We start from the raw sequence: 14,434 nt of genomic DNA on the forward strand, positions 1-14,434 counted from the left end.
TTGGGAGGCCATATCCTTGATTTGTGAGGCAAGGCCCACCACTGCCAACTCAACTGCTTCCTTTTCAGTCACACGGGCCGAATAACATCGGTTCCTCAGATTTCTGAAGCGCTGAATGTATTCTGCCACTGTTTCTCCACGCTTCTGACGTATTTGAGCTAGATCGGCAATGCCGGCCTCGGAAGCTTCTGAGTGAAACTGCATATGGAACTGTTCTTCCAACTGCTTCCAAGTCCGGATCGAGTCTGGTGGCAACGAAGTGTACCACCCGAAAGCCGATCCCGTGAGGGACTGTGCGAAGAACCTCATGCGTAGTGGATCCGACGCGGAGGCCGTTCCTAGTTGTGCCAAATATCGGCTCACATGCTCGATGGAGCTGGAACCATCTGATCCGCTGAACTTGGAGAAGTCAGGGAGCCGATACTTGGGTGGTAGCGGGACCAACTCGTATTCATCGGGGTACGGCTTGGAATAGCCGATTGTCCTCCTTTTCGGCACCATGCCGAACTGGTCCCTCAGGATCGTGCTGATCTGATCCACGGTGCTGGCTGTAGGAGTCGAACTCTGAAGATTCGCCGGGGTGGCGTACTTAGCCAGCCATGTTTGCTTTTCCAGCTCTGAGGCAACTGCGGGAGCTGAGCTCTGGAGGTTCGTCGGGGTGGCATATTTAGCTAGCCACGTATGCTTCTCAAGATCTGTCGCTGACGTTCCTCCTGCCTTCCCAGAAGTCCCTGATGTTGCGGCCTGGTTTGTGAGTGCCTGCCATCGCAGCCTGGGCACGTATGGGCACATGTACCCGTGAGGGATCTCCTTAGGCGCCTCATGCAAGAACTGGCAGTCACTAGGGTCACCACCGATCTTGTAGACGACGAATGCCGGTGAATTCGGCACTTCTGGTGCTGCCAACGCAAACAGCAGCGGTGGACGGGACTGGAGTGGCATCTCTCCTTGGTGTGTCCCGAGAGCTGGTCCTGACGGAGAGTACTGGTGCCTCATGATCTCCTGGATCACCCGGAGAGCAACACGCTCCAAAGTGTTCACCAGGTTCTCAGAGTGGCGGTGTAGCGAGTGAGCCACCATGTAGTTGATCTCCTGACGTAGGGACCTGGTACGTTCTTCTGACAGGGCAGAGAGGTCTATCCCATCGAGCGCACCATCAGGCGAGAACCCCTTCCACCTGATGCCATGTGAACGGGTTCTGTGAAAAGAGCCGATGAGGTCGGCTTCGAGGATTGCTTTGACCTCGTCATACTTCTTCTTGAGCTCGTCGGGCAGATCCTCGTACGTGACTGGAGTGCCGTCCGCCATCTCAGATGTAGATGGCGATGTGGTTGATGCCGAAGCTTGTCCCACCGGGCATGCCAGAATGTGTTGCGGTCAGAAACCCACTGGCGAGCAGCGACGGGCAACACAGTAGAGCCGGGAACAACTTAGGGCTGCGGCTGGCCCTGGTCCCTCCGAGCGACGGCCCGCAAAGCCTCCGGCACGCACGTCCGATGCTGGTGCAAGGGCGTGCCACCTGACCTATACCTGGTCAGGAAGGTGATGGAGATGCCTCGCTTAGTTTCCTGCATGGCATACACGTAAACATTAAATACGAGCCTCGATCGGCTCTCAGGTTATCCTGTGAATCGGCTTCAAAGAGCCGATCCACCCATGATTCGTACGAGGTGCACGAATATATGGTGGTCCTGCTTGATCAAGATAAAGCTAAAACGATCTACGACAATTTAGGGTTTTCACCGCATAATCGGATCATCCTACTCACGATTGGGCCTCGCGGTCACGTACGGTGATCGTAAGCCGGTCCTAGACAAGGCCTAAAAACCAACACGAGCTTGATCCTCGGAACATCCTGTCTAGGACTAGCAAACGACACCCTACGCGTCGCTGGATCCTCCAACCCTTTGTAAGGCCTAACTATTGCAGATATTAAACTAATCCTTGAAGAACAAGGAGCAACCGTAACGGATCGGATCTACTAAATAATGATCAAGCGGGGTGCCGCCCCTACACCTAAGATAGGTGTAAGGGCGGCTAGATGCCTAAGGGTTGCACTACGACAACATATGATACGAAGAACAATGCTAACCCTAACACATCTAAGATAACTACGTTGCTCGCCATCAAAAAGGCTTCAGTACGAGCAACGCATGAACAACGACATAAGCTTGTGCGATCTAGGCAGCATGATGCTTACCGGTAGAAACCCTCGAGACGAAGGAGTTGGCGATGCGCCGAGATTGATTTGTGGTTGAACGTTGGTTGTTGTTTATTCCATAAACCCTAGATACATATTTATAGTCCAGGGGACTTTCTAACGTGGGAATAATCCCCACCGTGCACGAGACAAACTCTACCTAACCGACACGTATCCTACTATATTACAGACACACGGGCCAACTAGCCCAAGCTTTGCATAACAGGCCGATTCACGTATTTCTTCCATATACATATTCTTCAAATCCATCTTGATCGCGGCCCACCTCTGACTCGGTCAAATTCTGGTGATAACACCCGCTTATTCTCTCGGTAAAACATCATTGGATGTGGTCTTTGGCACGCCTAGCAATTTCAGGAAAGAAAAGATCGAGTTTGAAGTAGTTGACTGGGAATCTCAGTATCACGCCATCCTCGGCAGGCCTGCGTTTGCCAAATTTATGGCCGTACCCCATTATGCATACCTAAAACTGAAGATGCCGGGCAACAACGGGACCCCAATAACCGTTCATGGAAGCTTTACTCGATCAGACAACTGCGACAGGGACTTCCAGAAGATCGCCTCGAAGTTCAGAGCCAAGGAAGAACTCAACGCAGTCGTCGCCGTTACAGATCACACGCAGCCACCAGCCAACAATCGAAACGTGAGATCCGACGAGTTTGATGCTGCGAAGGAAGCCAAGAAGCTGCAGGTGCACCCCACTGACCCGAAGAAGACGGTCAATACATCGGCTGACCTTACTGACGCATAGGAAGGCGCGCTCATCGAGTTTCTCCGTGAGCGCTGGGAGATATTTGCATGGGAACCATTGATACGTCTCCGACGTATCGATAATTTCTTATGTTCCATGCCACATTATTGATGATATCTACATGTTTTATGCATACTTTACATCATATTTATGCATTTTCTGGAACTAACCTATTAACAAGATGCCGAAGAGCCAGTTGCTGTTTTCTGCTGTTTTTGGTTTCAGAAATCCTAGTAAGCAATATATTCTCGGAATTGGACGAAATCAACGCCCAGGGGCCTATTTTCACACGAAGCTTCCAGAAGACCGAAGAGTCAATGAAGTGGGGCCACGAGGTGGCCAGGAGGTAGGGCGGCACGGCCCAAGCCCTGGCCGCGCCGGCCTGTCTCCTGGGCCCCTCGCGATGCCCCTTGACCTGCCCTTCCGCCTACAAATAGCCTTCGTCGCGAAACCCTCAGTACCGAGAGCCACGATACGGAAAACCTTCCAGAGACGCCGCCGCCGCCAATCCCATCTTGGGGGATTCAGGAGATCGCCTCCGGCACCCTGCCGGAGAGGGGATTCATCTCCCGGAGGACTCTACGCCGCCATGGTCGCCTCCGGAGTGATGAGTGAGTAGTTCACCCCTGGACTATGGGTCCGTAGCAGTAGCTAGATGGTTGTCTTCTCCCCATTATGCTTCATTATCGGATCTTGTGAGCTGCCGAACATGATCAAGATCATCTATCTGTAATGCTATATGTTGTGTTTGTTGGGATCCGATGAATAGAGAATACTATGTTATGTTGATTATCAATTTATGTCTATGTGTTGTTTATGATCTTGCATGCTCTCCGTTATTAGTAGAGGCTCTGGCCAAGTTTTTGCTAGTAACTCCAAGAGGGGGTATTTATGCTCGATAGTGGGTTCATGTCTCCGTGAATCTGGGGGAGTGACAGAAACCTCTAAGGTTATGGATGTGCTGTTGCCACTAGGGATAAAACATTGATGCTATGTCCGAGGATGTAGTTATTGATTACATTACATGCAATACTTAATGCAATTGTCTGTTGTTAGCAACTTAATACTGGAAGGGGTTCGGATGATAACCTGAAGGTGGACTTTTTAGGCATAGATGCATGCTGGATAGCGGTCTATGTACTTTGTCGTAATGCCCAATTAAATCTCACTATACTCATCATAATATGTATGTGCATGGTCATGCCCTCTCTATTTGTCAATTACCCAACTGTAATTTGTTCACCCAACATGCTATTTATCTTATGGGAGAGACACCTCTAGTGAACTGTGGACCCCGGTCCAATTCTCTATACTGAAATACAATCTACTGCAATTGTTCTACTGTTTTCTGCAAAATCATCTTCCACACTATACATCTAATCCTTTGTTACAACAAGCCAGTGAGATTGACAACCTCGCTGTTTCGTTGGGGCAAAGTACTTGGTTTGTGTTGTGCAGGTTCCACGTTGGCGCCGGAATCCCTGGTGTTGCGCCGCACTACATCTCGTCGCCATCAACCTTCACGTGCTTCTTGACTCCTACTGGTTCGATAAACCTTGGTTTCTTACTGAGGGAAACTTGCCGCTGTGCGCATCACACCTTCCTCTTGGGGTTCCCAACGGACGCGTGTCGAACGGAAAGACAACACGTCAACCACGCGCATCAAGCAAATTTCTGGCGCCGTTGCCGGGGAGATCAAGACACGCTGCAAGGGCAGTCTCCACATCCCAATCTCTTTACTTTGTTTTTGTCTTGCTTTACTTTATTTACTACTTTGTTTGCTGCACTAAATCAAAATACAAACAAATTAGTTGCTAGTTTTACTTTATTTACTGTCTTGCACTCTATATCAAAAACACAAAAAATTTAGTTACTTGCATTTATTTTATCTAGTTTGCTTTATTTACTACTGCTAAAATGGGTACTCCTGAAAATACTAAGTTGTGTGACTTCACAACCACAAATAATAATGATTTCTTATGTACACATATTGCTCCACCTGTTACTACAGCAGAATTCTTTGAAATTAAACCTGCTTTACTGAATCTTGTTATGCGAGAGCAATTTTCTGGTGTTAGTTCTGATGACGCTGCTGCCCATCTCAATAATTTTGTTGAACTATGTGAAATGCAAAAGTATAAAGATGTAGATGGTGACATTATAAAATTAAAATTGTTCCCTTTCTCATTAAGAGGAAGAGCTAAAGATTGGTTGCTATCTCTGCCTAAGAATAGTATTGATTCATGGACTAAATGCAAGGATGCTTTTATTGGTAGATATTATCCCCCTGCTAAAATTATATCTTTGAGGAGTAGCATAATGAATTTTAAACAATTGGATACTGAGCATGTTGCACAAGCATGGGAAAGAATGAAATCTTTGGTTAAAAATTTCCCAACCCATGGACTGACTACTTGGATGATCATCCAAACCTTTTATGCAGGACTGAATTTTTCTTCGCGGAACCTATTGGATTCAGCTACTGGAAGTACCTTTATGTCCATCACTCTTGGTGAGGCAACAAAGCTTCTTGATAATATGATGATTAATTACTCTGAATGGCACACGGAAAGAGCTCCACAAGGTAAGAAGGTAAATTCTGTCGAAGAAACCTCTTCCTTGAGTGATAAGATTGATGATATTATGTCTATGCTTGTGAATGATAGGACAAATGTTGATCCTAATAATGTTCCGTTAGCTTCATTGGTTGCACAAGAAGAACATGTTGATGTAAACTTCATTAAAAATAATAATTTCAACAACAATGCTTACCGGAACAATTCTAGTAACAACTATAGGCCATATCCTTATAATAATGGCAACGGCTATGGTAATTCTTATGGGAATTCTTACAAAAATAATAGGAACACACCCCCTGGACTTGAAGCTATGCTTAAAGAATTTATTAGTACACAAACTGCTTTCAACAAATCTGTTGAAGAAAAGCTTGGGAAAATAGATATACTTGCTTCTAAAGTCGATAGTCTTGCTGCTGATGTTGATCTTTTGAAATCGAAAGTTATGCCTCATGAAAATCATAATAATAAGATTGTTACTACAGCAAATGCCATCCAAGTTAGAATTAATGAGAATATAAGATTGATGGCCGAATTGCGTGCTAGGTGGGAAAGAGAAGAAAATGAAAAAGAAGATAATATAGCTAAAGTTTAGACTATTACCACCACTAGTAATGTTAATGCTACATATGTTGCTACACCTCCTACTATTAATAATAAAAGAATTGGTGTTAGCAATGTTTCCACTTCAAATGCAAAGCGCGGAAAACTGCCTGAAACTGCTAAAACAGCTGAAACTGCCTGTGATAAAACTGCTGAAATTTTTTCCAACATTGGGAATGATGATCCCATTGCTTTAGATTATAATGGTTTAAATTTTGATGATTGCCACATCTCTGAAGTTATAAAGTTCTTACAAAAACTTGCTAAGAGTCCTAATGCTAGTGCTATAAATTTGGCTTTCACGAAACATATTACAAATGCTCTCATAAAAGCTAGAGAAGAGAAACTAGAACGCGAAGCTTCTATTCCTAGGAAGCTAGAGGATGGTTGGGAGCCCATCATTAAGATGAAGGTCAATGACTTTGATTGTAATGCTTTATGTGATCTTGGTGCAAGTATTTCTGTTATGCTAAGAAAATCTATAATATGCTTAACTTGCCACCATTGAAAAATTGTTATTTGGATGTTAATCTTGCTGATCATTCTACAAAGAAACCTTTGGAGAAAGTTGATAATGTTCGCATTACCGTTAACAATAACCTTGTCCCCGTTGATTTTGTTGTCTTGGATATTGAATGCAATGCATCTTGTCCCATTATATTGGGAAGACCTTTTCTTCGAACTGTTGGTGCTATCATTGATATGAAGGAAGGTAATACTAAATATCAATTTCCTCTCAAGAAAGGTATGGAACACTTCCCTAGAAATAGAATGAAGTTACCTTTTTATTCTATTATTAGAACAAATTATGATATTGACACTTCGTCTCTTGATAATACTTGATACACACTTTCTGCGCCTAGCTGAAATGCGTTAAAGAAAAGCGCTTATGGGAGACAACCCATGTTTTTACTACAGTACTTTGTTTTTATTTTGTGTCTTGGAAGTTGTTTACTACTGTATCAACCTCTCCTTATCTTAGTTTTGTGCATTTTTGTGCCAAGTAAAGTCGTTGATAGTAAGGTTCATACTAGATTTGGATTACTGCGCAGAAACAGATTTCTTTGCTGTCACGAATCTGGGCAAAATTCTCTGTAGGTAACTCAGAAAATTATGCCAATTTACGTGAATGATCCTCAGATACGTACGCAACTTTCATTCAATTTGAGCATTTTCATTTGAGCAAGTCTGGTGCCTCAATAAAATTTGTCATTACGAACTGTTCTGTTTTGACAGATTGTGCCTTTTATTTCGCATTGCCTGTTTTGATATGCTCGATGGATATTTCGATTCCATTGACTTTCAGTAGCTTTGTGCAATGTCCAGAAGTGTTAAGAATGATTATGTCGCCTCTGAACATGTATATTTTGATTGTGCACTAACCCTCTAATGAGTTGTTTTGAGTTTGGTGTGGAGGAAGTTTTCAAGGATCAAGAGAGGGAGATGATACAACATGATCAAGGAGAGTGAAAGCTCTAAGCTTGGGGATGCCCCGGTGGTTCACCCCTGCATATATCAAGAAGACTCAAGCGTCTAAGCTTGGGGATGCCCAAGGCATCCCCTTCTTCATCGACAACATTATCAGGTTCCTCTCCTGAAACTATATTTTTATTCCGTCACATCTTATGTGCTTTGTTTGGAGCGTCGGTTTGTTTTTGTTTTTTGTTTTGTTTGAATAAAATGGATCCTAGCATTCTTTGTGTGGGAGAGAGACACGCTCCGCTGTTGCATATGGACAAGTATGTCCTTAGGCTTTACTCATAGTATTCATGGCGAAGTTTTTTCTTCGTTAAATTGTTATATGGTTGGAATTGGAAAATGATACATGTAGTAATTTGCTATAATGTCTTGGATAATGTGATACTTGGCAATTGTTGTGCTCATGTTTAAGCTCTTGCGTCATATACTTTGCACCTATTAATGAAGAAATACATAGAGCATGCTAAAATTTGGTTTGCATATTTGGTCTCTCTAAAGTCTAGATAATTTCTAGTATTGAGTTTGAACAACAAGGAAGACGGTGTAGAGTCTTATAATGTTTACAATATGTCTTTTATGTGAGTTTTGCTGCACCGCTTCATCCTTGTGTTTGTTTCAAATAAGCCTTGCTAGCCTAAACCTTGTATCGAGAGGGAATACTTCTCATGCATCCAAATACTTGAGCCAACCACTATGCCATTTGTGTCCACCATACCTACCTACTACATGGTATTTCTCCGCCATTCCAAAGTAAATTGCTTGAGTGCTACCTTTAAACAATTCAAAATTTATTACCTCTGATTTGTGTCAATGTTTTATAGCTCATGAGGAAGTATGTGGTGTTTATCTTTCAATCTTGTTGGGCAACTTTCACCAATGGACTAGTGGCTTCATCCGCTTATCCAATAATTTTGCAAAAAGATCTGGCAATGGGATTCCCAGTCCCAAATTAATTAATAAAAATAGACACTCCTCCATGGTATGTGATTGTTGGACGGCACCCGAAGGATACGGTTAGCCATGGCTTGAGAAAGCAAAGGTGGGGAGGAGTGTCATCATAATAAAACTAAAATAAAAAGGCACTCCTTCATGGTATGAGATTGTTGGAAGGCACCCGAAGGATTCGGTTAGCCATGGTTTGTGAAAGAAAGGTTGGAAGGAGTGCCACACAAAAATAAAATAAAATGGGAGCCGCTCTTTGAAGGTTTGTCTGGCAAGGGGGTTAGAGTACCCACTATCATTCGTTGACAACAACAAACACCTCTCAAAATTTTACTTTTATTGCTCTCTATATGTTTTCAAAATCAAAGCTCTAGCACAAATATAGCAATCGATGCTTTCCTCTTTGAAGGACCATTGTTTTACTTTTATGTTGAGTCAGTTCACCTATTTCTCTCCACCTCAAGAAGCAAACACTTGTGTGAACTGTGCATTGATTCCTACATACTTGCATATTGCACCTGTTATATTACTTTACATTGACAATATCCATGAGATATACATGTTATAAGTTGAAAGAAACCGCTGAAACTTCATCTTCCTTTGTGTTGCTTCAATACCTCTACTTTGAGATTATTGCTTTATGAGTTAACTCTTATGCAAGACTTATTGATGCTTGTCTTGAAGTACTATTCATGAAAAGTCTTTGCTATATGATTCATTTGTTTACTCATGTCATTTACATTGTTTTGATCGCTGCATTCATTACATATGCTTTACAATAGTATGATCAAGGTTATGATGGCATGTCACTCCAGAAATTATCTTTTTTATCGTTTACCTGCTCGGGACGAGCAGAAACTAAGCTTGGGGATGCTGATACGTCTCCGACGTATCGATAATTTTTTATGTTCCATGCCACATTATTGATGATATATACATGTTTTATGCATACTTTACATCATATTTATGCATTTTCGGGAACTAACCTATTAACAAGATGCCAAAGAGCCAGTTGCTGTTTTCTGCTGTTTTTGGTTTCAGAAATCCTAGTAAGGAAATATTCTCGGAATTGGACGAAATCAACGCCCAGGGGCCTATTTTCACACGAAGCTTCCAGAAGACCGAAGAGTCAACTAAGTGGGGCCACGAGGTGGCCAGGAGGTAGGGCGGCGCGGCCCAAGCCCTCGCCGTGCCGGCCTGTCTCCTGGGCCCCTCGCGATGCCCCTTGACCTTCCCTTCCGCCTACAAATAGCCTTCGTCGCGAAACCCCCAGTACCGAGAGCCACGATACGGAAAACCTTCCAGAGACGCCGCCGCCGCCAATCCCATCTTGGGGGATTCAGGAGATCGCCTCCGGCACCCTGCCGGAGAGGGGATTCATCTCCCGGAGGACTCTACGCCGCTATGGTCGCCTCCGGAGTGATGAGTGAGTAGTTCACCCCTGGACTATGGGTCCATAGCAGTAGCTAGATGGTTGTCTTCTCCCCATTATGCTTCATTGTCGGATCTTGTGAGCTGCCGAACATGATCAAGATCATCTATCTGTAATGCTATATGTTGTGTTTGTTGGGATCCGATGAATAGAGAATACTATGTTATGTTGATTATCAATTTATGTCTATGTGTTGTTTATGATCTTGCATGCTCTCCGTTATTAGTAGAGGCTCTGGCCAAGTTTTTGCTAGTAACTCCAAGAGGGGGTATTTATGCTCGATAGTGGGTTCATGTCTCCGTGAATCTGGGGGAGTGACAGAAACCTCTAAGGTTATGGATGTGATGTTGCCACTAGGGATAAAACATTGATGCTATGTCCGAGGATGTAGTTATTGATTACATTACGCGTAATACTTAATGCAATTGTCTGTTATTGGCAACTTAATACTGGAAGGGGTTCGGATGATAACCTGAAGGTGGACTTTTTAGGCATAGATGCATGCTGGATAGCGGTCTATGTACTTTGTCGTAATGCCCAATTAAATCTCACTATACTCATCATAATATGTATGTGCATGGTCATGCCCTCTCTATTTGTCAATTGCCCAACTGTAATTTGTTCACCCAACATGCTATTTATCTTATGGGAGAGACACCTCTAGTGAACTGTGGACCCCGGTCCAATTCTCTATACTGAAATACAATCTACTGCAATTGTTCTACTGTTTTCTACAAACAATCATCTTCCACACTATACATCTAATCCTTTGTTACAGCAAGCCAGTGAGATTGACAACCTCGCTGTTTCGTTGGGGCAAAGTACTTGGTTTGTGTTGTGCAGGTTCCACGTTGGCGCCGGAATCCCTGGTGTTGCGCCGCACTACATCTCGTCGCCATCAACCTTCACGTGCTTCTTGACTCCTACTGGTTCGATAAACCTTGGTTTCTTACTGAGGGCAACTTGCCGCTGTGCGCATCACACCTTCCTCTTGGGGTTCCCAACGGACGCGTGTCGAACGGAAAGACAACACGTCAACCACGCGCATCAACCATCCGACATGCCAGGTATCCCCAGGGAACTTGCTGAGCATGCCCTTAATGTTGACCCAACAGCCAAACCAGTAAAGCAGTCAATGCGCCGATTTTCCGAACCAAAGAGAAGAGCAATTGGCGAAGAAATCAGTCGACTCCATAAAGCAGGATTCATTCGGGAGCTCAAGGAAGCCGAGTGGGTAGCCAACCCTGTCATGGTGCCCAAAAAGGACACCACCGCTCTGCGCATGTGTATCGATTACACCAGCCTTAATAAACACTGTCCGAAAGACCACTTTCCGCTGCCTCGTATTGATCAGATAGTCGACTCCACAGCTGGATGCGATCGCCTCTCCTTCATCGATGCATACTCTGGGTATAATCAGATCAAACTGAAGAAAGAAGATCAGGAGCTAACTGCGTTCATCACCCCACACGACGTTTTCTGTTACAACGTCATGACCTTCGGGCTGAAAAACGCAGGGGCAACTTACCAACGGTGCATGCAGGCTTGCCTCGGAGAGCAGATTGGGAGGAACATCGAAATTTACATCGACGATATCGTGGTGAAGACGAAGCACGCCGCCACTCTCATTGACGATTTGCGGGAAACCTTCGACAACCTAGACAAGTACAAAATCAAGCTGAATCCAAAGAAATGCTTCTTCGGAGTGCCAGGGGGACAAGTACTCGGGTACTTCATCTCAGCTAGAGGGATTGAAGCCAAACCTTTGAAGATCAAAGCTATTCTCGACATGGAGCCGCGAAAGAATCTGCACCAAGTGCAGCAGTTGGCAGGATGATTAGCAGCGCTTAGCAGATTCATCGCCAAGCTAGGAGAAAAGGCTTTTCCTTTCTACTAGTAAGCGTGCACGTGCAACGCACGTTCCATACTTATAAAGCCATTTAAATGCGTCTCGAAATACATGATCCATACACCTAGTTACATAAAATGCATAATTAAATAAATGTACTATAATAGTTACATAAATACTTAGAAAACATGAACCAAGCAACAACGTCTATTATGCTTCTTTCATAAAAGTCCATCTAAGTATGCGATCTATAATGCTTCGTTCCATGGCTGGGATATTGTTTAGAGCCTCATTACCCTCGTACTTCAAAATATGAACCACAAATTGCCTCCTCATTTCAATATCATCCTACATACGGGTTATACAAACTTATTATAAAAAAAATCGAAAGTATCACTTATAAAAAATCGCATGTTGTAAATACTTACCATGGGTATTGGAAAATGGAACACTCCATCATACCAAGAGTGCATAAAATTGAAAACCAAATAACCTGACAGAGCACTGCATGTTTGAAATGTTAAATTGTGCATTGAATCATTAAAGATTGTAATGCATTGACAAGATCCATACCCGTTTGAGTTTGTCGGAACAACGGGAACTTTGCATCCCCAATTGAATAGGTCCTCGTTGAATGCAGGGTTTGCATGTCGAAGTGAATGGTTTAGATTTTTTACCATAGTTTTAAATATATTTTTGCCCATACCAGGTATTGGAAGAGGGTCCAAAATAGTGACAACTTTTTTGTTTTGATCCAAGACGAATAATTGAAATAGCCCAAAAGTATCACAAGGTAATAAAATCTGCAAGGATGCATATAATTTGAAATGTATTAATAATTAGGACCAAACAAACCACTGTTAGTAACGTTTAATTAAAAACTTACCATATTGCATTCTGAGATATGGTACTCATTGCTATCAGGCCAACAGTTAAACAAATGTGACAACTTAGTAATATCCAACTTTTCATTGCGCCTTGGATCTCGTGCATATTGGGACATCCACTAAAAAATAATAAGACATATTAGTAGAATGAAAAAATGTAATATGTGATAGTAATAACTTACACAAAAGTTCAGATCCATGTAATGAACGGGAATATCTCTAACAAGCTGGATGTCATGGCATGCTAGTATCCGCACAGCCATGTTAAAGCAATGTGCGTCCATATATTCATCCACCTTCAATATGTTCCTTATCTGTCTTAGAGTTAATCTAATTGGATAAGGATTAGAGCTTTTCACCCATTCGGTACTGCGAAAGAGAAATTTTGTGAAGTACAATTACAAACATGTATCACAAAATAAACTTAGAGAAAAAGGATGCTTACTCCAATGACTGGACATCATCAACCATGCTAATGCGTAAGCAAAGTTCATCTATTAAGTCAGAGTTTGTTGGTTTGAAAGACGGTGAAAGGCCCAATGATAGTGATAGAGGCTCCACTTTTGATGATTCCATTAAGTTGGCCTTTGTTGGATCGAGGGGTGGTAAAAGCACCAATGACGGTGACACGAGCTTAACTTTTGATGATGAGTTTGATAATTTTGTTTTCTTCGGTGGATCATCCAGAATCATAAAATCGGCGGGATCCGTGTTATCATCCTCATCAAGGGACAAATCTCGATTTCTTATGTCATCATTGTTCAATTCCGAATCGACCAATATTACCGCCAATTTTGTCCTAAAATTTATCATGTGTTCCTAGCAAGTAGTAATCAGAATTAGCTTCTAAAATAAGAATAATTATTATCGCAAAAAAAATAAGAATAATTATAATACGATATTTAATGCATGATACCAAGTGAAATATACCTGGTAAAAAATGTCAGACAAAATATTTCCTGTCCAGTATTCCATGAAATTTAACATCCACAATCCACACGATGACCTGCAAGATTAGATGATACATATATTTTTAGCATACTCAATATAAACATTACCATGGGCTCAATACAAAAATTAGTTGGTAGAAAAGGACACTTATCAGAAAAAAAGTTAATACTAAATGTTTCAAGGAGCAGCAAAAATCAACAAATCATGGATATAATAAAATGTCCATGAAATAAATAAAATAAAAAAACACCCGGCCAGGCGGCCACACTCCCAATTCCCCATCCCTTTCCCTCAAAAAAAAAACGTCCCCCATCCCTAACCTCTTCCCATCACTCACATCCCCCGCGCGCCTCCTTCCTTATCTGTCTCCATTTCTTCACCTCCCCGGCTCAACCCCCGCGCGCCTCCTTCCTCCCCGGCAAGGCCCCCTAATTCCTCACCTACACCCGCACGTCCCCTTCTGCAACTTGGTTCTGCAACGTCCGATGCCGCGCTGTATTCCACGTCGTCGCCGCAGCGTCTCCTGCCCCGGCTTCCTCGCGCCGCCTCGATCCCATGTGTCTCCGGCTGCGGGTATATATCCGCCCAATTGGCGCGCCGCCGGAGCCCGGGCCGACGGAGACGGCCGACCCGCGCGCCTCCTTCCTCCCCGGCAAGGCCCCCCACCGCTCGCCCCGCCCGCCCAATTCGTGCACCGCCGGAGCCCGGGCCGATGGAGACGGCCGACCCGCGCGCCTCCTTCC

General features: G+C 43.5%; 1 protein-coding gene across 2 annotated transcripts; it reads right to left on the reverse strand.

Annotated features, from left to right (window-relative positions):
• Positions 1-11,901: 11,901 nt before the first annotated feature.
• Positions 11,902-13,908, reverse strand: LOC127319523 (uncharacterized). 2 transcript variants are annotated; one of them, XM_051349494.2, is made up of 7 exons: positions 13,671-13,908; positions 13,186-13,559; positions 12,923-13,109; positions 12,740-12,859; positions 12,427-12,656; positions 12,282-12,346; positions 11,902-12,201 (listed from the first exon to the last, which is right to left on the reverse strand). In XM_051349494.2, the coding sequence occupies exons 1-6, from the start codon at positions 13,725-13,727 to the stop codon at positions 12,310-12,312; spliced, it is 1,005 nt and encodes a 334-aa protein (XP_051205454.1). In that variant the 5' UTR covers positions 13,728-13,908; the 3' UTR covers positions 11,902-12,201; positions 12,282-12,309. The 2 variants fall into 2 exon arrangements, with proteins under 2 accessions (XP_051205454.1, XP_051205453.1); XM_051349493.2 differs by having other exon boundaries at positions 12,282-12,357.
• Between the last annotated feature and the right edge of the window lie 526 nt (positions 13,909-14,434).

This window comes from Lolium perenne, chromosome 6 (genome assembly GCF_019359855.2).
Source record: "Lolium perenne isolate Kyuss_39 chromosome 6, Kyuss_2.0, whole genome shotgun sequence".
NCBI lineage: Eukaryota > Viridiplantae > Streptophyta > Magnoliopsida > Poales > Poaceae > Lolium > Lolium perenne.

Coding starts and splice junctions, on each gene's coding strand:
- LOC127319523 (XM_051349493.2), bottom strand. CDS start 13,727: ATGTTAAATTTCATGGAATACTGGACAGGAAATATTTTGTCTGACATT. Junction 12,657..12,739: donor ATATCTCAGAATGCAATATG/GTAAGTTTTTAA, acceptor GCATCCTTGCAG/ATTTTATTACCTTGTGATAC. Junction 12,202..12,281: donor TCCATTTTCCAATACCCATG/GTAAGTATTTAC, acceptor ACCCGTATGTAG/GATGATATTGAAATGAGGAG.